Consider the following 27,577-nt stretch of genomic DNA (forward strand, 5'->3'; position numbering starts at 1 on the left):
TTTTTGCTTAAACAAAGGCTGCAACCTTTGGGTTGATTTTAGGCCTACTATTATGTGAGCTGAGCAAAGGCTGTAGGTGTAAAGATAGGAAGGGCCAAAAGGGATCGACAACACCCTGTGAATTTCACAGTGGGTGATGTTGCTGCCTTACTTGTAGTGACCTGAAACTATGCTAGAGACTGTAAGACCCTGTTAGTATAACTGCACATGGATAGCACTAGAAAAAAGTATGACACAATCTTGAAATTCTTTCTGCTGCCATTCAAGTATAAAAAAGGCAAGTGAAACACACTTTTCCTAATACTTAGTGTTTATTATGAAAGTGTTTTCAAATCAAAATTCACAATATTGATTGGTTCCAAATATTTCAGGAAGAACTGTAATTTCTGTATTTCAGGAAAGAAAAGAAAGAGAAAACAAAACAATAGTAACAGAAGCAAAATCCAAGGCTAAACACATAGCGTTATTTCTGACAGTGGAATATATCAGTATAGTTAACATAGTTCCAAGAGTTGCTCAAACTGCTGGATTGTCTTGAAAAAACACAGGTGAAAAATTGCACCATTTTGTCCTGACCTGACCTGCTAAAGCTAACCACCATACAGAGCTGGGGATGATGGATGTGATTGAGAACTTTGTACAACTCTATCAAACCCCAACTTACCAATTTGGTGTATACCCTACTTCCTTTTGAGATGATCATTAATGCTTCAAGTTGATATATTTTATCACTAAAGCACAGGCTTAAAATGAAGGTTGAAATAAATAATACTATCAAAATACTGACACCCCTTTTCCTCCATTAAAATATTTGGAGGCCATTTCTAACTTATGCAAGTAGAGTCAAGCGCTCCAGTTTTCCTTGTCATTACAACCCTAACTTCTTGCAATTAAAATGGGCTAGGTCACTTTCTTAAAATCTCAATATAACTATTTTTAAAAAGGAGAAGCTAAAAGGGGCAGTTTCAGCTACATCCCGGTTCAATCGAAAGCAAGTCAAAGTGCAGTCAACAGCATGCCCAAGTAACACACCACTGATTTACTAAGAGCCTTTTTGAAGTTCTGGTCTGTGATGTCAAAGCAACTCAATGTTGAATGCTGCAGATTTGGTCACAGTATCATATAGAACTACTGTTGTTTGTCATTGGACATGGATAGTCAAGTAATACAAGAGTCAATATATTACCAGGCACTCTTTAAATAAAAATAAATACATAATATTAACAATGTAGCGAGGGTGATGAAAGAAATCCACATATCTATGGGAATTCCAAAAAGTCAATGTTGCGTTATGTATTTTTTGAGATGAGAATTGTGAATATATTTAGCCCTATATTCCAAACCCACTGCCCAAGTGAACGGCAGAAGGGATGATCAACCTGAAACCATTAGACTGCTGAGCAACCAATGCTTTCCTGTGTTCAATGTAAGACATTCAGAACACGTTTGCATTGGGTTACACAACAATCTGCCCAAAGTTTATTGCAAAATACGGCAACACACAGGTACATCCACCCACAAATAAGAGAGTTCCCTGCTTATTACAACATGCTCAGCTCCACTGTGGAATGATTTGAAAAGAAAAAGACATCTCTTTGACATATGTCTGATGAAGGACCTTCATAATCATTCTGTGGCTATATATTGTCACATACTGGTGATATGTTAAGACGTGATTATCCCACTTGTCCTCTAAATCTGAGAGTTGCTAAGTGGGCTCCTCTACAATTAGTTAAGACTGGAAATCCCATCAGTTCTTGCCAGTATCACCCATGGGGAGGAATGTTGGGAGCTACAGTTCAGAAACAACTAATAGGCTACACTTTGCTCACTTTAGTTCTTAAACTAAGCCTACTTCTCTGGGTTGAGAAGTTTATTAGTTCCTTGCAGATCCACTGCAACAGATGCCAGCTCTAAGAAGGAAACCATCTTCAATTCAGGACAGCACAGGGAAGAGTTGCAAATGCTCTGTAAGGGAAGCTGTTTGTGCATGTACCTTAATATCATTAGCAACCAACTTTGTTGTTTCTCATGAGAAAATAAATTCTTAGTTCATAAAAAACACTGGCCTCTATGTGTGTCCCTGCCAGATATTGTTGTACTGCATCACCTGTCAGGCTTTACCTTTGGATATGCTGGCTAGGAGTGATGGGAGCTGCAATCCAACATCTGACAAGTCACTTGTGCCTCATCTTTGATTTACACTCCCCAAGTGATGGGATAGAAGGGTAATTTTTGGAGTCCTGCTCCTTATATGCCATTGCATGTAGGACTTTCAATGTGAACCAAACATACAAGGAAGTCTCACCTAAGTGCATTGCAAAAATGAAACAAAACACCAAAAAGGTTATGGTGGACAGGCAGCCTGGGTAAGGCAACCTGTAGAGGTCTGATTCATGGATAGTGCAAACTAATCCTACTTACATATGCTTATGGGTCCTGGGTCACACTGATCACTGTAAATATCGTGACTGTAGTGGGGGAGCATACACGAACCCCAAGGCATGTGTGGGATTCTGTCTCTCCAAAATACAGCTTATGCAAACCAGCCCTATAATGCAAACATACAGAAACCAAAACCTGTGCTACAGACAAGAAATGAAAGCAATCTGTTGAACAACCTCAAAGTGGCAACAAGGACAAATTTATATTTGTCTCTTTTTGGCATTTTCAATCTGGCACTCCAGTTTGGATGGAGATTGCAAATAAATCCCACATTCCCATCCTCAAGTGGCTATATCTATTTACTTGTTTTATACAAACACACACTTTCTTCTTTTAGTGCGTCCCATGTCAATACCTAAAAGAGAATAAATGCACACAACTATGAAACTTACTTCACTATCTCAGGGCTGAGTAATAAAACATTCAGTCTAGCTACTACCTTCCACACACTGCATTTCTTATTTTCCCTATTCTACACAATCCAGCCACTGCACCTCTTACTCTAGTGCTAAAAAGGGACCAAAGAGCTTTTTACTAAGATCTTAATACACACACACAAAAGGCTGAAAATACTAATATAGGAAATGCAAATTGTATCTAGAAGATTCAGTTCCTTACATACATACAACTCTGGGAGACAAAGACTGATCTTATGCACTCACATGGCCGCCTGTTTACTTCAGATCACTGGAAAGAGTGGACAGACCTTCCCTGAAGAAGGAATCCACCTGCAGTATGGCTATGATATTACATGTGGAGAAGCACAAATCTCTTACATTAAGCTGTAGCTACCACTCCATAGATTGGGTAACATCACAGTATGCTTTGTAACTGTTTTCTGTGTTATCCAAAGCAATACCTGGGAGCCTTCCTCTCCCTAAGTCTAGTTTCTAATCTCTGACTGCATCAGCATGAGCAGAACTAATAGATACACAGTCCCTTTACAATAATACTGGGAAAACCAAACCTGTTCAGAAATCCTCTCTACACAACACCTCAAAGTAATTTGAAAATCCCACCCTCCCTGATCAGTGCTTTTTGTCAACAGAAAATTGAATGTAAGCTGCTGGTGTGCCTCTTTTTTTTTTTAATCATGACTCACATAGAATACCTCAATTCATGACCATGCAGAGACCCCGATTCAATCAGGCTTCCTGATGCATAAGGGACTCCAGACTAGCTCCTGATTCAATCAGGCTTCCTGATACATAAGGGACTCCAGACTAGCTCCTGATGCTTAATCATGACCGACTCCAGACTAGCTCCTGATGCTTAATCATGACCAAAATGTTACATGTACGTTACGACAACTGTGAATGTAAATAATTCCCAACCACCCACCACAACCGCACTTTGCTGATAGGAGAATTCGTAAATGAGATGTCACTGTGTTTTGGGAGGACATTGATACAATTTCCATCAGCTCAAGAACGGAGAACCTCATACTCAACTATAGCTGTATCTCCATATCCTCACTGCAGAGTGGCTGGTTAATGGGTCTCCACCTGTCCTCTACACACCTATAGCCATAGAAGCATGAACTAAATCCTGAATGATAGAATAATTATCTCTTAACTCAGTGTTTCCCAAACTCTAGTCTTCCAGGTATATTAGACATCGGCTCCCAGAATCCCTGATCATTGGCCAAAGCAGCTGAGACTTTTGGGAGCTGAAATCCAAAACACCTAAATGATTAGAGTTTAACAATCATAAGTATTAGCATTGCTTTAGACTTCCATTACCACCAAAGTATACTTAATAGTGTGGAAGAAGTGAAGGCCCAGATGACTTTTATTCCCCTTTATTCCATGAGTACCCTTCATTCTGTTTCTCCACAATGGCATTTTTACAAAGCTGATTTGCACAACTGCGCTGTTCTGTTTTAAACTTTACAAAATAAGTGATTTATCCAGTGAATTTCCATGTATTAAAGTAATAAGTGTTAAAGTATGAGATCTTGACTTAACGCGTTCTGGCTTTCAAAATTTTTGAATATTTTTTAAGACACAGCAAATTGAAATCGGAAATTGTATGCACGTTACCAAAGCCCAAACTCAATATGGGAGAGGTATGTTAGCTTCAAAAACAGTCAGTAGAAGGGATGACTGAACATGGAACTCAAGTCTCTTCTGTATACACTGGCAAAATACTGTATTAGATTTAACAATTTTAAGGACACCTGAGTTACAGCAGATGTCTAGTAGTAAAAAAGATTTGTGGTTGAAAATAATTTCTTCAGGTTGTGAGCAGGCTGTTCTTCTTCTCTGTGTGTATTACCATCTTTCCAGTGTATTATCTGGTGCATATATATATAGTTCCCAGTAATAACACAATACCGCTGGACAAAAATACCAGGGCTTGCAAAAACTATTTTCAGATTACAGCTCCCAAGATTCCCCAACTATCTTGGCTGTTGGCCAGGCTGGTTGAGGCCTGGAAGCTGTATTCTGAAAAGGAAAAAATTCAAATTATCTGATGAATTTACAGATAGTTTTCTCTTCTTCTGACATTTGCTCTGGTAAGGACAGAAGTTCATTCTGTATTAAGAATACTGTTTCCTAAGTATCTTCTGGGAAAATCAGTCTCAAGAAAAATATATTTTTAAAATACTCTTCCTGCTGCATGTTCTTTGAGCTCATTTCCTTTAGAAAAGTAAACAAGTCTGTTCACACTGCAGAATTATAACAGTTCAACTCCACTTGGAACTGCCATCCCATCCTATGGAATCCTGGGATTTGTAGTTTTTTGTGGAACTGGAGCTCTCCAACAGAGAAGGGCAAATATCTCACTAAATTACAAATCCCAGAATTCCTTAGCACTGAGCAATAGCAATCAATGTAATTGCTATAATTCTTCAATATGGAAACAGCCTAGGTTATTGATAGTGCTAGTCTTATTAGTCATTAAAAGGCCTGGGTGCTTGTTATTGATCCATCCTGTAGCACACATATCTAGTAGGTTTTCATGTTCCTAGCCTGGGCTGAATAGTACCAAAAGTGGCAATGTTATGGGTTAATGAATGTGGCCTGCCTCCCACAAAAACTATGTTGAGAGACTGCTATGAGGCCTATGGGTGCGTCTGTCAGAATGTGTGGAATGATCCAGGACTAATAGTGTGTTATACAGAAGAACCAAGACTGCACCTCCAACCCATTCACTATGAGCCACCCAGATTACCCCATGTACACAAAATATAAAAAATGCAAGCCCCACATACCAAGGTGGGTTGCTTATTGGGTTGGACCATTGTCTAAGATTGGAAAACTAGTCTTTTTGGACAATAGCCATACTGACTTAGGGCTCCAGACTGGGGAGGGCACCTGTATCTTTCATAGTTGTGTAGAAGATGGAATTAAACAGGTGTTGCTTCTCATGCAATCAGGTAACAAGCTAGTTGAAATTCCCTCTTGTACATAACAAAGGCACAGGAGCCCTCTGTAATCCCATACTGTCTGAACTAAACCAGAAATTAACTTTCCAACTTTTGGCTCTTTGGAAGTCAGGAGAACATTGGAATGATCTTGAAATACATCTCGGGCAGCAGAAAGAGACCTAATTCTTACAAATTTCATGAGAGGTGATACATTTAAGTCTATACTCTACCATACTCATGTGTTGGGAGCAGACACATGATACCAAAAAGATCCTAGACATAAACTAATATGTCAAGAAAAAGTCCTAGGCTTGAACATCCTACCGTGAATTCTATGTACATAGAATATTTTTTGTATGGCACAGTATTAAACCAACTGAGTCCCCAGATTTAAGTCTAAACTTAAACAGGTTTGAAAACACTATCTGAAAGAATTAGGCCTCAGACATTCCAGTCTCTTTCCAATCCTTTCCGGGCAATCCTATTTTTAGTGAGCAATTGTTTTCTTGACACTTCTCCAAATATTAGCTTTTACATACATGACTATAGGGGTCAAGTAAACATATTTTTTCTGATACTTAAAATAAAAAGGCATCAAAATCTACACAAGAAGTTTAAATTAAACAGATGTTAAATCGGAAAGGCAGGACCCGTCTACAGGTTGAGGTCATCACGTTTGGTGTAAACATAGTTTGGACATTTGTAGAAACAGCGGGTTCTAATCTTACTTGCCACCAATTTTAGTGTTTAAAACAATGCTAACATATCTCCTTTTACAGTATCTGTGGTTTAATTTGTATCATCGAATTGATCCCACCAGGAGCGATTTAAAAAACAAATGCACCATTTTAAAGTTTCGCATCAGGGGTAGAAGCGATCACTGTGATTGTACTGGCAATTTCTAAAGTCAGGATCTTTCAGCAAAAAGGCAAGAAAAAAAAAGGTCCAGCAAAAAAGAAAAACAGGAAGGGAAAAATAGATCTATAATGGGAGGTGAACTTTTCTACTTTTATTGTAAGAGAAATCAGGCAGGTGCCTATAATATTACATTCTGGTGGTAGAAACCAAGCACAGAAAATATATGTATCTTTTATTTGATAGTCTCTTGAACTGATGAAGTCCAAAGAGACCTAGAAGAAGTTCTATTTCATCTGCCACGTCACCGCCCAACAAGATATAAAATAAATAATGTCCAAGGACTACAGAAGAAAATACTGCTCCCATCTAGTCATGTATATATACATACAGCATGCCTACATACATAAAATGGTGTGGCGCTGTCATTCACAAACAGGAAATACGGCAGTGCGCTATCAGAAGCTTTTAAATATTCCGTGTGTGTGTGTGTGTGGTTTTTTTCTCTGATTTTGAGAAAAAGAAGGAAAAAAGGAAGAAAGGTGGAAAAAAAAATCAAAACCCAGCATTCACAACTTATTTACTTTCAGTAGCAAACAGTTCATTTTGTTCGTGTCTCAGTGTGTGGCCCAGGAACTAGTGTTCCTCCGCAGAATTGCCACCGGTGAGGTACCCGTTTGTTCCGTTCGTTCCACTTGTCCCATTGGTAGTAGCAGAATTATGGGGATTCTTTGAATGAGGGACTGAGGTTTCTTCATCTGAACTAGACTCGACGTCGCTCCGGTCATCCCTTGCCTGCAAAGGGTGCAAGAAAAAGAGAAGGAAATGCACCGGTATCTCTGGCATGAGAGAAATGAGACAAAACAATTAGCTTATTTAAGCACTCCCTGTCCACCTCCTGATTGACAGAAAACCATCAAGTCATAAGTCTCTACTTTGAAGACTTCTCATCTCTTTTGGCTTGAATGCCTAACCAGAGACACTACACTAGAGACAGCTGCACCTGGCCTACTCAACACACAGGCTAACATTTTGTTTCTGATATATGCAGCTGAAATTCCACATTATGATGCCTTTCTGATCCTCCAGACTCTCCATCAGCCACGGACTAGCTGTTGGAAGAGTGTTACTGAAGTGATACCGTGTAACCCTTACATTAAGTGTGATTATGTAAGATCATGGTCATAAAGTGATTGATAAGTGCTTGGAAAATTACCTCCCCCTACATTATAAGGGACATTTATTTACAGTTAGCCCTCCATATTCACTGGGGTTAGAAGCTCAGGATCCCTGCAAAAGTGGAAAAATGTGAGTAAAAAACTCCACTATTTTTAACATAAAATATTATCTCTACTATATGAATCATTGTGTTTTTCTGAGTGATTTCATGATCAACATCTGCAGAAATGTGTTTTCTATAGAAATCTCTAGGTACTCCAGCGCAATACAGATGTTGATCATAGTCACACTGGAGGAGCTAGAGATTCCTAGAGAGACCATATTAATCAAATCCACAAATAATCAAATCCACAAACAAAAGCCTGCAAATATGCAGGGCCAACTGTACCACTATATTTAGATCGCACTTTTCTCCTACCACAGAGATCCAAGGCAAATTACATCATAATTAAAACAGATACAATAATAACTATAGTAAGTTTCAGAGTTTCACAAATCATTAAGAGGACCTACATTAAAAGCAATTTAAAAAGCATAAAAGAAAAAAAGGCAGCATTTCCCACACATTAAAACTCTTTCCCTTAATAGCCAGTCAGTTGATAAAAATATTCCAAAAGAAAGAGGTTATTGCCTACTGGCAAAAGGTCAACAGAAAAGGAGGCATACTAGCTTCCCTTAGAAAAGTGTTCTAAGACTGAGGAGTAGCCATTGAGATGACCTTCTCTTATGCCCTCACTAAGCATGATTGTGGCTGGGCACATCCATCTATCTATCTCAGTGGTTCTCAACCTGCGGGAGGCAGCCCAGCCATGGGCCACAAGAACGAAAATCTGGTTCCTGAACCTTCTTCCTCTTTATTTATTTTATTTTATTTCCGCTCCTTTCTGCAGAGCTGGCCAGCCTCGCCCCTTTTGGTACTAACGTTGGAGAGTAGTCCCTGGTCAAAGGGTCCCTGGTCAAAGTGGTCCCTGGTCAATGTTTGCCCTAGTCTAGTGGTCCTTGGTCAAAGTGGTCTCTGGTCAAGTGGGCCCTGGTCCAAAAAAGGTTGGGAACTACTGATCTATCTACTCAATTTCTACTCAAGGTGACATGGATAGCTCTCCTTTTCCCCAGTTTTATTGCCAAAATGGCCCCGTTTTCGCACCAGTCTAATCCCGGTCTATCCCTGTCCTCCTTTATCTATCCCTGCCATTACAAACCTTCTGTTTTCTAGAAAGATTTAAAAGATAAAGGCAATTTGGAAATTATCATTTGAGGAACTGTAGAAACACTGTCATGATGAGGCAGCATACGCTGCGTAGAAAGACATTCTGTGGCAATTAAGATGGGAGAAAAAAGGTGAGTAATTAAGAAGAAGCAGCAGCAAAGAAACAAGAGAGAAAACTATTTTAACTGGCAAAGCAATTAGTAAATCAACAAGGCCCCGAAAGATGCCCCAAATACTTTGGAGCACTGACCATCTGCATCACTTTAAACAACAGCCACCAGTAAATTCATAAGGAAAAAGAAAAGAGAAAAAGAAAAGTAGCCTGTGACAATGCCAAAGAACGCTGAAGATAACTGAGATGTGGCTTGAACTATTTTGATGACTGGGCATTTGATATGGGATCCTAAGTTAGGTTTAGCTGGAGGCATCTTCCAGAACTACCCAAGGCCCAGTTGAGTAATTTAAGTTATGGATTTATTTATTAGTTGATTAAAATATGTATAGAGAGAGTTCAAACTGTTGGGCACATATAACTGAGAAAGCTTTTCCATGACTTAAAGTCTCTGCTTCTTTTTACTCAAGGGAACATTCCTGTGACTACATGACTAAAGAGGCAAAACAGCTCCATAGATGCATAGTTTCAAATATTTTCTTCAACTGATTTTTCAGAACAGGTTCAACTTGTGAAAATTTAAACAGCTGTGGAGGATGCTACATCAGTTTTTGCATTTTCCCTGTTGAAATGTTTCATTTAGAGCCAAACTGGTATCAGAACACAGGATTTAAAACTGGTATTTTGATGCCTTGGGACCTGCTGACTAACCAAAAAACAAACAAAAAAACATGCAATCTTAAAGAAAGCATACATGCAGAATGACAGCCGCTGAAGAAACAAGGTGAAGATGCAAAGCAAAGCAAGACAGTAGGCTGGCAATTTACAGGCTTGTGTACAAGTGTGTGTGAGAGAGTATGTGTGCACACATGCGTATGTGTATTTTTGGACATGTTCGTTTTCTCTAAGGAGAAACTTACATGCAAGGGGTTCCATTTCCCAGCCTTCAAAGGCAGCAGAAAGAAGATAATTAAGAAGGATAAGATAAGTCACACATGATTTGATATGAAACAAGTAGCTTCCTACCAGGTGATGAGAACACAACTGCAGATCTGACACAACTGCTGTATTTCCCTTAAGTGTTGAAATACAAGATGATGAGGGATCAGGACCCATTGAAGTCACAACTTTTAGCCCTAAAACTAGATCTCTGAATTCTAGTTTTCTGGTACATGTTGTGGTAAATGCTTGGAACTGTTTTGCACATTGCAGTTTTAATGTATTTTGTACGTTGTTTTCAATGCAGCACATGGAAGCAAACACAGATATAATCACACAGGTACTTTCCCAATGGAACTGGGTAGGCAGCAGCCTCAAAACAAATGTATGCTTAACGGCAGATCTAGATCTTCTATCACATATTGCTTTCTGAGAAACAGAATCATAGGATTCACAGCAAACAGGTTTCAGGCATAAAGAAAGGGAAGGCTCAGGTTAGCTATATTGTAATTAAGGGGCATTTACTAAATATGTTAACTGCAAGTTTGTGGTAAGACTTTGCCATGAATCAGAAACATCAGAGATCTTAGGGGTGCTATTCTGACCAATTTGTATGAAAAAGAAAGTTCATCGGATGTGTAGGGTGGAAAGCAAGAAGACATAAATGTGAAAAAAAAATTCCATCAATTCTTACCTTGCCTTTAGAAATAGCTTTATAAGCAGCCTTTACTATTAGGTAGGACCAAAAACAGTGAAGAACTTGAAGTATCAGAAGTAAAATGATAAAGATCGACAAGGCAGGAAACCCGCCGACAATTTCAGGAAGTTCAAACATTGTTGTGTTCAATATCCTAAAAGAAAAAAAAGAAGAGTCAATGCAGAATTAATGAAAGAGGCTGTATTTATCCATGCTGCTTCCTTACTCAGTCCCAATCCATTTAGTTGTGGAAGTATGGCAGCATGTTAACTGGTAACTCACAAGACCTCATTTACATTACCTTCTGTGGTCTTCAAGATGAATTTAAAAAATAACGGTATTTTAAAGCAATACAGCAGTTACATTCAAGTCTGTATGCTGCTTTTCACCCATTTTCCTCACCCTTACACCTCTATTATATTGCACTTATAATTCATGCAATGCATGTTTGTCTTTTAAGGCATTCCTCCCCATGAGACTTCTAAGCAGACCCATTTCTGCTTGTTTATAAGAAGTATCTATAACTTCCTGGGTTGTCCTCCCACCAACCACTGGTGGTTTCATCAACGATGAAATTTAGCAGCTATCATAAAATTTGCTGCTATTGTTCTGTTGACTCTGATCCTGTCATAAAAACTTCAGCTATCCATGGTATAAGAGGGAGGAGAGTGACCTTCTGCACTATAGTGTCCTATGATCACATATATGAGAACATTTTATAGGTTTTTTGCTACCTTGAGATAGAAGGCAAACAACATTCTTTGTTTTTCTTGCTGATTGTGGCCCATTCTCCATTCTTCATACACTGAGTAACCAATTTCTGGCGTTTGTCACGACTCTTGCCAGCATAGCAGGCATTATGTTGGCAATTTCTTCCTGGATGTTGGTCTTCAAATCTTGTAAGGTCCTTGGACGGTTCACATAAACATGGGATTTTCATCCATAATTCAAATGTATTTGTTTAGAATTCTTACTTTAGTTTATAGCTCCATAGTTTATGGTTAGTTTTGATTTCCTTTCCTTGCCCATCATATGGCTGTTGATTCACATACATCAATAGAATTACTGTATACATCAGAGCTTTCCAAACATTTCATGTTGCTGACAAACTTTTTAGACATGCATCCTTTTGCTACACAGTATTACAGTTTTACTAGCAAACCGGAGGTGAAACCAACCCCTTATAAGAGATATGGGCACATACAACAACAACAACAACAACAACAACAATATTTATTACAGTCCATAGACCCATCAGTAAAACCAACAGTCATTATAAATTCTCCCATCTCAGGAGAAGTCCATTGTATAGGGTGAGGCAGCATAACTTCCTTTTTTAAAATGCGCGCCATTCAGTCGGTTGAAGACGTAGCGGAGCGCTAGTGGTCTCGTTCGAGAGGCAGGAATATAAAGTTTTGTCCTGACACAGTTCAGTCGCCATCATGCGTTGGGACTGTGAGGAGTGTGCTTTTGCCGTTGAGGCCTACTTCTCGAGCGGATTTGGAGTGGCTGGCCCGCTCTCCAGATTTGGCCCCTTGTGATTTTTTTCCATGGAGTTTTTTGAAATCCTATGTTTATGTGAACCGTCCAAGGACCTTACAAGATTTGAAGACCAACATCCAGGAAGAAATTGCCAACATAACGCCTGCTATGCTGGCAAGAGTCATGACAAACGCCAGAAATTGGTAGGTATGCGCCTACGTTATAAAAAAATAAATAAAAATTTCTGATCCACACAATGGGTTTCATTAAGTTTGAAAAAAGGAAGTTATGCTGCCTCACCCCGTACAAGATACATCTATATAGTTTCAAGTAATACACCTTTTGGAGGTTAGTTGCTTTTTGAGCCTTGTTGCCACTGCGAGGAATTTTGCCACTATGAGAGTCACCCTGTGGCACTTGTCCTCTAAAAGATATCTAACAATCCTCTGCGGGGCATGGCTGGTCATGTGGGACAAGACTGGATAAAAAGTTGGCTATGTTGCACTGTGTAGTAGTGGCACTGCAATAAAATGTGTTCTATTGCTTCTATTTTGTTTCCTCCACAGGAGCATAGTCTTTGGGAGTAAGAAATTCCAAACAGTCTGCCTCTTAGCAGTTCTGAGGGAAATATGTTTAATCTTCCCTTTGTAAAGAATATGTGATATTTAGTCACTGTAAGGCATTTTAGGTATTTGCATGCCTTAAATGGCTCTCTGTATAGCAAATTTAGGACTCTGGGGCAGATGGTGAATTTGAGTGGGCTCTAAGCAATCCCAGGGCAATGTTGTGCAACCTTTGCTTCAGGGATTCCTATGCCATTTTGAGTCCCAAATGGAGCAAAAGGGGTGTAGATAGTCCAACTGAGGCTACTTTTTGTTCAGTCCTCCATGCCCAAAGGGGTTTGGAGGCTTCATAAGGGACACGGGCACATACATAAATTGTAGTAACAAAATGTAAGAGGACACCACACATCTCACGAAAATCTTTCACTCATACTTTTGAAACTATAGTATATGATTTATTGCTTATTTCACATAGAAGCTGAGGTTTCTCATTATGTTCATATGACACACACACTGCAGCCAACACACAAACAATGTCACTACACAGTTTGGAAAGCTCTGATATACATTAATAGAACAAGAAACGGTTACACATACTTTCTGAAGCTGATTTTTTTGTTGATTTTTAGGCTTTCTGTCTTTTTCTTCAGGAAATAAGTGTATTGCATACTAAAAAGAGTACTCTAAGCCCATCTCTTTATCTACTACTTTGTTACCAACGAGTGAAAAAATTGTCAGTAATAAATATAACAATCCATGGGGACTGTAGGTACTTGCAATACTTATTTATTGTGACTAAGATTTAATAGTAAGGCCACTCACATGCTTGATAAAAAGGATACAGAATCCTTTATGGATGAAAGCTCGCATGCAGAAGACCAAATATAGCCACCAGATGGCATATTTAGCTAGTGAACTTGAGTTGGCTATATTGTACTTGGCCTCTGGCAATTCATGAACTGGCACCCCCCCCCCCCCCCCAAAATGTATTCCTCGCCTAAAAAAACTCTGTAAAAGTTGGCAGGTGACTTGAAGGCAGACACACACTCACTGACTAATTTGGGAAGATCAATTACAGAATTTAGAAACAGCTCCCAGCCTAGTTTCTGGACATAAAAATGTGGCTGGAATTAAACTTCATGCAGGAAGAGTTTGACAGGGGTTTTTTTTTTTTGTGGGGGGGGACGGACGGACGGACGGACGGACGGACTATGGTGCCCAGAATTCACCAGCCGACATGACTGGTAAAAATGAAACACGATGTTAAAGAGCCGCCGCAAACTACAGGAAATCGGGGGCGAGCTTGTGCTTGCGCTCGCTCCGAAGCCCCGCCTTTCCCCCCCCCCCCAAGGCTGCTCTCTCTCTTGCTATTGTGCCTGTTTTCCCTTGCTAGGCCAGCGATGCGAGCGTACTCTCGCTGTTGAATTCTGTCAACAGCGAGAGTACGCTCGTATCGCTGGCCTAGCAAGGGGAGGCACACTAGCAAGAGAGAGAGCAGCCTCGGGGGAAAAAAGGCGGGGCTTCGGAGCAAGCGCAAGCGCAAGCTCACCCCCGCTTTCCTGTAGTTTGCGGCGGCTCTAAGAGAATGGGAAAATTGACTAGACATAGACTTCCTCTCTGGTGCTGTGCAAAAGAAACAGTCTTGGCAAAAGCAAACTGATGTTGGTGGACGTGCCAAACTTTCTCTTCATCACTGAGCAGTTATATCAAGGTATATCTCTTTGGCGAGCTGACACTGCAAAATAATTTGACAGCACAGATCTTCTGCCAATTAAATCCATTTTGTCTGACAGCATGCATAAGGACTCCCAGCTGATGAAACATGAGGACGTTCAGCACATTTATCTCTTAGTCCTTTTGACTCACGAAGGAAAGTCACGGTTATTTACAATGACATAGTGAAAGAGCCAACTGATCATCTCTGAATTGCACCAGGAAAATGAAACCAATGTCTGTTTTGACAGGGCACTGTGTGCTGTGGGGGGGGGGGGGGGCAGAGAAAAATAACATCTAAGCAAGCAACTTTTTGAAACACTCCTTCTTCCACTACATTGATAATAATAGAACATCAATAATACTGTTATGTAAGTCATGTTTAACTCTGCTGAACAAATGTGCAAGATACATTAACATGTGTTAATAAATGTCACCAACTGTACAGCATGGAAAACATGTTGCACCTCATTAATTTTGTATCTTATTAATTTTATCTGACACAATCAAAGCCAGATAACAAGTACTGATAATTCAACTTTTATGCTATGTTGTTCAATGCTTCTGCGGAAAAACTAGCTGGTCAGCTGAATGGATTCCCAACAGGCAAATAAGCCAGCTCCTGTTCAGACACTGTGTCCCTGTGAAACAGATTAGTCTTATGAAAACAATTCTCTAACAAAAAGACTGTCACCTCTCAGCAATACAACTTGCCCTTTAGAGGTAGGGAAGAAAACACTGGCCCTTCATATGCTCTTGGAAACCAAATAAAAGCATTCCTAGTCTACTGAAAATATCAGCTGGGGAGTTAAAATCAAAAACCTTTGGAGGAATAATAATTCTCCGTATCTGTTTAGAGGTGGTGAATTCTTCAATCAACTGATCAGTTAATAGCATGAAAACTACAGTCACCAGTTTCAAACGTGGGCTACTTCAAATATCACATTATAGATCTGTAATCAGTCATGAAGATTACATGACAGGAATCATGGCATCATAGAATAATAGAGTTGGAAGAGACCACATAGGCCATCCAGTCCAACTCCCTGCCAAGCAGGAAAAGGAGGCTGCTGCTGATCAGCTCCTTGACATACTCATACATGATCATTCACATATGACAGAGGCACACTTTTGTCTCAATCTTCTTCTTTTTAGCAAAAATGACATGAGGAAGATGGCAATGAACAATGGCAATATCTACGAGTATTCTGCACTCCATTAGGTTATAAATCTAAACTCTGGATCTCTTTGAGAAATGTCTCTCTCCCTTCTGCCTGTATTTTGCACAGGCAAATCCTGAATGCACCCTCACCACACACCACAACTGTAAAGAAGTGACACAAAATCCAAGCATCACAAATTTGTCCTATGGGCCTTCAGTTTACCTAAACTGTTCATCACAGGATGTGATGGCTACCACTTCTAAACTGAGATTGTATATAGCATGAGGTATATGCTTGTACTGGATGACAACAGGCTGATTTAAAAACCAGCAAAAACCATTAAAACAAAATATCTAAGAACACAGCACTGCGAATTTTATCAGGCAAATTGCATTACTTATAGGTTTTTACTTCTGAAACATATTAGGAAGAATCTCAAGAGAATGTAAATGCACAATTAGGCACGGACCTCAGGATCATGTCCACCCAGAACTGTTTATAGGAAGTGAAATCACTGTAGAAAGTGACACACCATGTAATCTGAGGTGACAAAATATCTGTTCTCCTGCCACTAGAGGGACATGGGAATAACACTGAAAATCTAGGAAATAGTGTTTCCATTCATACATGTTATTACACCAAAAGGCTTCACATTAACTCAAGAAGTACACTGGATAATGACAACAACAACAAAGGGAGACTGCTCTGGTTCCAAACCTGAGGACTCCTTACTATGTTTACTTTATCTGGACTATATTTCTAGTGCAAACTAGTAATTTCTAGATTATTTTAATGCTGGCAATTATTTTCTTCCCATGAGGGATGGGCACCAGTCCAGGGAGCATCTATTCGAGTAGCACTTGTCTAATGGATCTGGACACACACTAACAATCATTCTGTTTCCAATCAATTTCTTCTACCAGGCCACTTTAAGAAAGTTAATCTAGGATTCACCTTAAAACTGAAGTTATACAACCTTTGTCAAATTGATTTCCTAGTCTGAGAAGGCAACCACGGGTCTTGAGCATAGCACTGTGAACCTCAGAGTAAAACCTTTTATTCCATTTTAGTTCTAGCCACTCCATGAAATAAGTAAATCTACTCACCACAAAGGATATATTCCAAGCCTTGTGATGATGAAAACAACAGCAAACATGAGGAACAGGAAGTCACACAGTTTTTGAAACTTGCAGTAGTTTGCCATTTTTGCTGCCTGTAACAATGAACAAGTGTTAAAATCTTTATAAAACATTATTTGTTGTTTGGCTGTCTTTTACATAAAGTATATCAGGCAATTGATACTGAAATACAAATGACACAGCACTGTGATTCTTCCAAGAATCAATGGAGCAACTTATATAGTACAATGAACGAACTAGAACAGCTGTTCTCAACCTGTGGGTTGCGACCCCTTTGGGAGTCACAGGGGTTGCCTAAGACCACTTGGAAAACACATATTTCCAAAGGTCTTAGGAACCAAGACACCGCTAACTTTTTCCTGCCCCCTTTGCTTCCCAGAGGCCTCTTCTTCTCCAGAGGACGGTGGTGGTGTCACTTTGCCATCTTAGGAGGAAGAGACAGGAGTAACGGAGATGAGCTTTGCCAAGAGGGAAGAGGGAGGTGGAGGAAGAGGAAGAGGAGGAGGTGGAGGGGAGAAGGTGAGGGAGGGGGGCAGGGGGAGGGTTTAGAGAGGGGTGGACCCTCCATGGCCAAATCCCAGGGAGAAAGAGAAGTAACAATGAAAATACATCCTGCATATCAGATATTTATATTACAATTCATAATAGTAGCAAAACTACAGTTATGAAGTAGCAACACAAATAATTTTATGGTTGGGGGTCACCACAACATGAAAAACTGTATTAAAGGGTTGAGGCATTAGGAAGGTTGGGAACCACTGCTCTAGAACTTCACAGCTTTTTGGACACTTCTACAACAACATACAATTTTGTTAAATTCTCAGCTATAATAATGATATAAAGTGCGAGTTTCAGATATTATCCTTAACATGTCCAAATCTAAATATGCTTATTAGAGATAAATTACTTCCAGGTATTATTATTTGGTTAGTGAACACCTGATTGCAGCTCAAATCTTTCAAGGACATAACCTTTAAAAGGAAAGCTTTCTTCTACCTTTGCAGGGCTTTTTCTTTCTTTAGCTTTCTAATCTACTTTGCCAATTTGCAGTTTCTACTTGTGCACTCCTCTCTGCCATTCCTTCTTGTGCACCATAAGATATGCTGAAGTCTTTCTTCAGACTATGCTTCAAGCATGTTATACCTAGGGGCTTTTCATACGACTTCATTATAGCAACTGGATAAATTTTAACTGCTGTCCCATTCTGTGGAGTGTGGGGCTTGTAGTTTGATCAAACACTAGAGCTATCTGGCTGAGAACACCGTATAATGTCCCTTTCTCATTACAAACCCCAGCAGTCCACCGAATGGGACAATGGCAGATAAAATGGGGGGGGGGGTATTTTTGGAGCCACCACTTCAGACATCAATATCCCAAGTTTACAAACAAGAGGAATGACTCCAGAAGAAACCTGTCATTTTCCATAAACAGACACTGCAGCTTGCTTTGCATTGTGTTTCAGACTTGAAAATCAAAGAGCATCATGTGTCCACAGTCTGGGAATCCTGCTGATGAGCAATAAAGTGTGGTAAAAAGCACAATAACATTTAAAACTGCTTATAAAGGTTTTTTTTTATCAAACAAGGAGCTATGTCTAATACAAGTATTAAAAGTGGGAATAAAATACTAGAAACTAAAGCTGCAATTCTATGCATGCTTACAAGGGACACACAGCTCAATACTCAATAAATCCCATAAAATGGTGCAGGACGTACTTCTGAGTAAAATTGTCACGAATAAGATTGTGCTGAAAAGTAATATAAAATAATCAAAACATTATATTGAAAACTCACATATTAAAAGCATTATACAATCCTAAATTTTTAATTGTCTGAAATAAGAAGAGAAGGAACATGTCCAGATTCTAACAGGAAGGGCATATTATGTCATGTGCCTTCTATATAAGACAAAGAGCTTCCTCTTAAGTCGTATGCGAGACATATGCGACTGGGTAGCTTTTATGGAAATTTTGTCCAAACTCACAAAGTATCTTTAAACTAAAAGATCAGCACTTTGAACATCCTGCAAAACAGGCAATGGTGAAGACAGGATTGTATGAAGAAGCTCAAATTTTGGAGCTCCTGACACTAGTGTGCCTTTATTGCATTCTGAACCAATAGATGTATTTAAAGACAGCCTTACAGGAAGCACTGCAGACCACATTGGAAAAAACTATGTCTTGAATAGTAAGGCAAGGTCTGCCTGGCTAAAAAGAAAAGTGTTGGGCCAGGGACTGTACAGGCTTCATACCTGTTCCTTCTGAGGAGTCTAGCTGCACCCATGGATTCTTTATCCACGTATTCAACAATTCAAGGCTTGAAAATATTAAACTCCACCCCCCCCCCCTTAATTCTACTGTTTTCTATAAGAGATAACATTTTAAAATACCACTGTATATAGTGGGACTTGAGCATCCACAGATTTTGGTATCCACACAGTCCTGGAACCAAACCCCAATAACAATAATTATTTTTATACACTGCCACCGTCTCCCCAAAGGGGAGATTACAAGCGGGACCTTGCCCAGAATATACAACAAAATACACCAACTAAAAACACAATTAAAAACATAATAGCATAAAAATTTTAATTAAAATAATTTAAAACACAGCAGGATATAAAAACATAAAAGTATATCAAACCAAACTCAACAACCCGTAACTAGGACAAGGGCATGATCAGACTAGAGAGGGCTGGCTGGGTAAAGACTTGTGCAAAAAGCAGACTATAGGGCCAGGGCGAGGGGTAAAGTGCTGAGAACAACAGATATGAAGGGGTCATTGCATGTAGGACCAATACAGCTCCATGCACAGTCATGCTAGCTGGGGTATTGTCGGACTTAATGACTAAAAGATACTATTTTCCAAACTAAATGGCTGTATTCCATAAACACGCATAACCTAAGTCCAGTGTGAAGCATTTATTTAAAAGTGACCTGTTCATAGGTCTTACTTCTAAGAAAGCAGTTGCAGAATTGCAACTCTGGGGATGAATTTCAATACAGTACTTGATAGAGCATTCAATTTCAGTACAGCCGATATAGAAGTGTATCCCTTTTCTTTAGAACAGTCTGTTTTGGGAAGATACTCTGAAGGCTAATTATAGACAACACTCACCTCCAGCACGACATCCACTGCATCGTGAAGACAAAGAGTCAAGGTCCCCACCCGTGTGAAATTGACTGTGTAGGAGATGGTTAGCAAAATGACTGTTACAATGTGATGTGTAAACATGATGCCAAAGTCCTGTTGGAGACAGAAGAGAGCGGGAGGAGACAGGGAGAGAGGTAAGTATTTGGGTTTTCCAACATTTAGATTCAGATAAACAGTAAATGCAAGCTCTGCATAATTTCATCATGAAATAAACACTAAGTATATTGCAATTCATGTAGAAGTTTTGGAAGCGAATGATACAGGCTACTCTAGCTGGCTTAACTCCCCACTTTCAGCCAGCTAGCAAAGATAAAACATATATTTTCATCCTCTCTTCCTTGTGTATGTGTTTAGAAAGCAACAAGATAGTGAGCTAAGGATGATTTCTCATTATAAGTTGAACCAGGACTCAAGGAGAGCTGGATATGAATCTAAATGGGTGAAAGGGACTCTCAAGTCTGTCTTCCTGTTCAATACTTACTGCATGCCTACATTTGTAACTTCAACTTATAACTGTTATAATTACCTCTGTAGCAGTAATTACAGTATAATTCCTGTGTACACAAGACTAGTATCTGTGGTTTCATGTATTAATGACCAACAAAACATGACATCTCTGGGCATATTCAAGGTCCTCAAGAAGTTTTTCCATTTCTGTAAGATTCCATTTTAGTCACATTTTCACATATTTATGCAAGTCCAAGAACCCATGGATATATAGTATTCTTTTATTTGCAAACATTATATTAGGCAACATGGCCAGTAGGCATAAGGCACAATACTTTATTAAAACAAAACAGAGCTTGACGTGAGTCTCCTGAAATGATACAGGAGAAGTCTGCCATGTATTTCTACCTTTTACAAATTATTCGGAATACACTATGAAAGGAGCAAGGCTATATAGTAGTACAGACATAGTCAAGTGTAAATCTATAGCAGGGCTTCTTAAACTTTTTCCACTTGTGACCTCACCTGAGAAATATTTATGTGACTCTGGGTATATAGATATATAAAATAATTATAAAATCAAACATTTGCTGATTATTAATCTGCATTTGCAAGGCTTGCTAAACTGGCTAATTTTAACTTTTTTTATGAAATACAGCTGAAGCATTTTCTGCAGAGGTCACTGTAAACACTGCCCATTGTTGCCAACAGATTTGTGTAAAGCGTAAAACAGCCAACTAGGCCACTTTACTGTTGTCACTTTTTTCTTGACTCCAGTATTGAGCTGTGTGTCCCTTTTCAGGTTGGAACCCACAGTTTAAGAAGCAGTGACCTAGAACACCATGGGTTTTCGTCTGAGTGAAGTTAATCATTAAAAAGTATTTGGACATACCACTGCCTACGATGGAAGCGGCCTGCTTACCTAATACTGCTCTAGGAAATTAAGGATGCATGAATTAAGACTGCCACCTTTTAATTAAAAAATATAATTTAAAAATATAATTTTAAGTAATAAGAGGGGAAACACTCTGCTCTGCCAAACCACAGGTCACAAAGAGGTCAGAGCAATGGATTCTCATTATACTTGCAGTGCTTAGTATCTTGAAAATTTCTCCCACTGTGCATTAAGCAGGATTAGCACAGCAAAAAAAACTGTTTTCCTCCAAGGGCAAGTGAATCACTCTGATTGTGCCTTCTTCGATCATGACATGGTCCTCAGTTAGAATCCTGAGCAGATTACGTTTGCAGAATACACACACATACACATGCACACATTGTGCAGGATGACTGGAAGTTATGGCAAAGGGCCCAGAAACTGCCAAGGATACACATGGCTCTATAATATTAGCAATGTAAATAAACCAATAAATCATTTCATTCAGGTAGCTATTCTCTACAATCCTTTAAATACTGACCTCAAAATAACATCACACTTTAAAAAGGCCATCTGTCACCCTACCAAAACTCAGAAGACAAATACATAAATTTGACTGATGTTAGAGTAATGATATTCCAGGACAAGCATAAGCTTCTTAGTGGCCCATTGCCTCTGCTTAGCTCTTTCCATGCTCTGCAAATGCATAGGGATGTGTAAAAACAAACAGAAAAATCACACACAAATGAAGACCTGAAAGTGTGTGTGTATCTCATAATACAACATGAAAATAAATTGTCCCCTTAAGCCAGACTATGAGCTGGTTCTTTTTTTTTTTTTTTAAAGTTCATCAGTCAGGTTATTTCCCCCAAATGCTGAGTTGATAATATGCACTGGAATGCAAATATTCCTCATTAATCTTCAGCCAGGCAGAGATAATCTAGTGGAATGTATACCCCACCAATAACTGAAAGGGGCTTTTCGGGATCAGCAGTCAGTTGTAATGGAAGCTGTTTTCCTGCCAGGAATTTGCTATTAAATACCAGTGTAAGGACATCTTTGTTAGCCCTTCATTTTTACATGATGAATCATTCCCATTCTAGGATGACACTATTGCTAAACATAAATGCTCCCCATCCAGACAATGAGCGAAGCCATATTCACTAGCTCCAAAAGGCAGGATTTTTGAAGGACACCAGCAAATGCTTGGGACCCTCAAGGCCTTGTTCTTCTGTTTTCCTCCCATATAATTGATAAATGGACAGCCTCTGGATCTGGGCTCTTTCTTTATGTTGCGCTTCTATTTTCTTACCTTTAGAAGCGGGGGGGGGGGGGGGGGGACATTCATTTTTTTCCTCTCCTGGAGGGAGAAGACTACTCATTCCCTAATAAACTCACAAAAAGATACTGGAGCACTGGCAGCATACTCTGATTTCAATGTTCCAAAGAAGCCAATACTACAACAGAATAAACAGAAGTCCCTCCTCTTTATTGGAAAATGATATGGATTTATTCCAGGGTTTTTCCAACTTTTGCTGAAGTGACAGCAGACTTTGGTGTTTTCATACTGCAAAATCATAGCACCAACATCCCATTTTAACTGGCATGGCAATGTCCAGTAGAATTCTGGGAATTGTTGTTTGGTCTGAGGCCCCAGAGGAGCTCCCTTGCAGAGGATTTTAAGTGTTCCAGCCCCTAAACTGCCAATCCCATAATTCTGGAAAGAATCATGGCCATTAAAGTGGAATCACGATGCTATAATTGTGTAGCACTACTGTATAGGAATGCTGCCTGGAGAAGGCTAGGTGGACATTTGCTGCTAATTTCTATGCTCACAAATATTTAGAGATACATAAGATGTGGATGACTTGTTTATTAGTTAAGGCAGACAACTGTAAAGTTGCTTTGAACTGTGAAAAATAGGTTGTGCCTGGTTCAGGTTGGAAACATTACTTTTCCAGCTTGCAACATCCACTTACAATGCTAACCAGATGATTCTAGGAGTTGTGATCTAAAAATGACTTTTGTAGACTCTAATCTGGCTCTCAAATGTAGAGTCCATTCTTGTGTGAGGATTATTCCAGTAGGAAGAGAATGATCTCATCCCTTCCAATGCTACTGTTAGCCGGCCTGATCTTTTTTGTGTGTGCCAGGAGCAACTTGAGAAACTGCAAATCGCTTCTGGTGTGAGAGAACTGGCCATCTGCAAGGACGTTGCCCAGGGGATGCCCAGATGTTTTACCATCCTGTTGGAAGCTTCTTTCATATCCTCGCATGAAAAGCTGGAGCTGACAGATGGGAATTCACCCCGCTCCCCAGATTTGAACCTGCAACTTTTTTTTTTGGTCAGTGTCCTACCAGCACAAGGGTTTAGCCCATTGCGCCACCAGGGACTCCAGCTGGCTTCATGATGCAACAGAAAACACAGACTGCCACTTACAGTGTTTCTGTAACTACATACTTGAACCAGGTCCTAATACAGTCAAGTAATAATCGATGATCACTATCACAATCCAAGAGATATCTCCACAGATGTCTCAGAAACAATAATATTTGCGATGGGCATATTGCTTCAGTTATTTTTTTTAATAAGTTAACTTTTAGTGTTAAGCCATATCACAGATGAATGCTTTCCGAGATGCTTTGTTGCAATCTGAATAAGAATGTGAGTACAGGTATTAACCAGAGGCCAATACTGCTACATGCAACTGAAATTAAAGCTAGTCTAGCAACGCCAGCAAATTTTGCACATTCTCTTGCTGCCTGAAAATGCAGTACGGTTAGTTCTCCACATTCACTGGGATTAGAGTCAAAGGACACCTCTGAAAGTGAAAAAAATGAAATAAAAATGCTATTCTTTCTAACTGACAGAACGCATCTCTATGAACCTCTAGTTTGTCCAGCATGAATTAATGGCCAACTTTCACCAGACGTTGACCATAGAATATCACTGGAGGACCAGGAGATTTCAAGAGTTGTTCTCCCTAGAAATCTCTAGGTCCTTCATCATGACTCTGTGATCAATTTCTGGTTGAATATACAGTACTCATTCTTCGCTCTTATTCCAATATTAAATTTTATACTATGTCACAATTGGATATAGAATATATTATTTCAACATAAAAATGTTCACCAGAAATTGCTTAACAGAGCTCTTACCTTTCTTTTGATGTCAATGAACTGAGAAAACATTACGGACCAATAGTATGACAGCTCAACTATATAGTAGTAATGAACCTCGGGCATCAGGGGCTGAAAAAAAATGATAAAGGCAAAGGAGATTAAAAGTAGAAAATGTAAGTTACAGACAAATTAAGGAAGAACAAATGAACGTTAGTTTCCCTTTTACTTAGAATCATAGAATCACACAGTCAGACTCCATGGGCCATCTAGCTCATTTAGTTCATGCCATGCAGGAAAAACACAATTAAACTACCCTTGATAGATGGCCGTTCAGCTTCTGTTTAAAAGCGTACAAGGAAGGAGCCTCCACCACACTAGGAGGCAGAGCATTCCACTGTTCAACAATTCTTACGGTCAGGTTGTTGTTTCTAATGTTCAGGTGGAATCTCCTTTCCTGCAATTTGAACCCATTGCAGGAACATCTCATAATTAGGATCTTGCTCATGGGATATCTGAATTAACCTCACTGTTTAATCCATAAAGCAAGTATGGCCTTGGATGAAAATGCTGTTTCCTAACTGAGCTACAGAAGACAACTTGTACTTGAATGTTTATGACTTACCCATCTATTCTGAATACATCTATTCTATGGTGTATACATTTGTATGCAGACCTTTTGGTTCTGGAGCAGTGTAAGAGGAACCCTAAGAGGTTTGGAGCCAATCCAGCCACAAGCCTATCTCCACATTTCTGTTGACAATTCCTGCTCCTGCTGTGCTCTTCAGAATCATCTTCATTTTATCTAAGAAAGCAACTCAACCAATCTAGCCATTTAATTCTTACAAAAATCCAAATATATTAGATTTTTTTGGCCTTTTTGTAGAAAAGCTTTATCCTTTATCATGCTTTCTGTCCTGTGATTCAAAAAGGGATTCACTATGCTATTAATTCATTATGCAATCAAGGCTAGCTTAGATGGACAGTTCGGTCACATTTTAAATGTTCATTCGCATCTGGATATCTCACAGTTCCTCCTGACGACAGCAGTTCAGAAAACTTGCAAAAATGACACAGGTATCTTCTCAGGGAAGTGTTTTCTACCCCTGTCTTTTAATTCTGTTTTCTCCTCTTCAGGATTTTCATTATAATTACTAAAATATGAGCTTTGATGTCAAATTTATACTATCTAGGTGTTGAACATGCTGTACATGAACTGCTAAAAATAAACAGCCATCACTTCTGCACAGAGAATAATTTAATGTGGTTTTAATTATGCACAAACTCTTATCCTAATTAAAAAGATGCATTTGCCTTAGAACTGACAGTGGAATTGGATTTTATTTATTTATAATTTAGATAACCCACATTAAGTTATGAGTTGGCTGGGATGTGAATGAGGTTTGTATAGCAGATAAATTTTCATATAGCCCTTGATAACGTTTTATCTTTTATGTGTGTGTATGTGTGCTTTCAAGTTGTTTGTTGAATCATGGTGACCCCCTTAATTTCTTCGGATTTTTTTGAGCAAGAAATACGCAGAGGACATTCTCCCAGTTCCTTTTTCTGAAACATAGGCTAAAGCACATGGTATTTGTTGGTGGTTCCTTACCTTATTCAAGTACTACAGTACTACTACTACTACTACTACTACTAATAATAATAATACTAGTAGTAATACACTTTATTTATACTCTGCCCTTCTCCCCTAGAGGATTGAGAGTGGATAATAGCATTTACAGTAGCCATAGGCAAGCATTCAATGCCTTACAGTCACATACAATCAGACACACAACACAGACAAGGCAAAGGCTTCTCCTTTTTTTCATTTCTGGTTTTCTGGAGGAGGTGCTCAGCTCTGACTCTCGGGGAGGAATTCTTCTCTATTTTTAAGCCAAGGAACCTGTGTTGTTACCTCCTGGTCATGTGACCAGCAAGACTGTTTGGAACGTCTTTTTGCCTTTTCCTGCTGAAGCAGTACCTATTTATCTACCCACATTTGCATGTTTTGAACTGTTAGATTGACAGGAACTAGGGCTGACAGTGCGAGCTTACTCCGTCCCACGGATTCAAACTGCCGACCTTCAGGACAGCAGTTCAGCAGCACAAGGGTTTACCCATTGTGCCACCGCGGCCCCTAACCTCAACTGACCTGCTTAGCTTCCAGGAACAGACAGTTTATTTGGTATGCTTGTATACCGCTAATATCTCAGCCTGTGCGGCGACTCATTGCGGTTTACAACATGTTAAAATATACAATTCATTTAAGCATATAAAATTAAAATAAAAATACATACAAAAAACATACACAGTATTGGGCCACCAATACAGATCGGGACATCTCATAGTTAAAATCATCATCCAATTCGTTATCTTGATTGCTAATCCATGGTCAGATAAAACATCACATCGAGGGTCAATTGAAGACTTGCTCAAACATCCAGGTTTTTAGTTTTTTCCTAAATGCCATTAGCGAGGTGGCTGATCTTAATTCAGTAGGGAGGGCATTCCAAAGCCGGGGGGCCACCACAGAAAAGGCCCTATCTCTCGTTCCCACGAGCCGCACCTGTGAAGCAGGTGGGATAGAGAGAAGGGCTTCTCCTGAAGATCTAAGGGTCCTGGTGGGCTGATAGGCCGAGATACGTTCGGATAGGTATGTAGGGCCAGAACCGTTTAGGGCTTTAAAGGTCAAAACCAGCACTTTGAATTGGGCTCGGTAGCTAATCGGTAGCCAGTGAAGCTGGTACAGCAGAGGAGTTGTGTGCTCCCTGCGTCCAGCCCCTGTTAATACCATGGCTGCCAGCCGTTGGACTAGTTGGAGCTTCCGGGCCGTCTTCAAAGGCAACCCCACGTAGAGAGCGTTGCAGTAATCAAGACGGGATGTAACCAGAGCGTGGACTACCGTGGCCAAGTCAGACTTCCCAAGGTACGGTCGCAGTTGGCGCACGAGTCTTAACTGTGCGAATGCTCCCCTGGTCACCGCCGAAACCTGGGGCTCCAGGCTCAGCGATGAGTCCAGGATCACACCCAAACTGCGAACCTGTGTCTTCAGGGGGAGTGCGACCCCGTCTAACACAGGCTGTAACCCTATACCCTGTTCGGCCTTGCGACTGACCA

The 27,577-nt window shown here is 39.7% G+C and overlaps 1 protein-coding gene across 2 annotated transcripts in view; it reads right to left on the minus strand.

Annotated features, from left to right (window-relative positions):
* Window positions 1-292: 292 nt before the first annotated feature.
* The window catches only part of CERS6 (ceramide synthase 6), a 128,327-nt gene continuing 101,042 nt past the window's right edge, over window positions 293-27,577 (minus strand). Inside the window, exons 6-11 of one of the 2 annotated variants that reach the window (XM_060778489.2) lie at window positions 24,500-24,592; window positions 19,984-20,112; window positions 16,835-16,941; window positions 10,805-10,961; window positions 10,092-10,115; window positions 293-7,468 (exon numbers count right to left, since the gene is read on the minus strand). In XM_060778489.2, the coding sequence (XP_060634472.1) occupies window positions 7,310-7,468; window positions 10,092-10,115; window positions 10,805-10,961; window positions 16,835-16,941; window positions 19,984-20,112; window positions 24,500-24,592 (669 nt within the window). In that variant the 3' untranslated portion in view covers window positions 293-7,309. The remainder of the gene's footprint in view (window positions 7,469-10,091; window positions 10,116-10,804; window positions 10,962-16,834; window positions 16,942-19,983; window positions 20,113-24,499; window positions 24,593-27,577) is intronic. The other variant, XM_060778498.2, reaches the window with a different exon arrangement.

This window comes from Anolis sagrei, chromosome 1 (assembly GCF_037176765.1).
Source record: "Anolis sagrei isolate rAnoSag1 chromosome 1, rAnoSag1.mat, whole genome shotgun sequence".
Lineage (NCBI taxonomy): Eukaryota > Metazoa > Chordata > Lepidosauria > Squamata > Dactyloidae > Anolis > Anolis sagrei.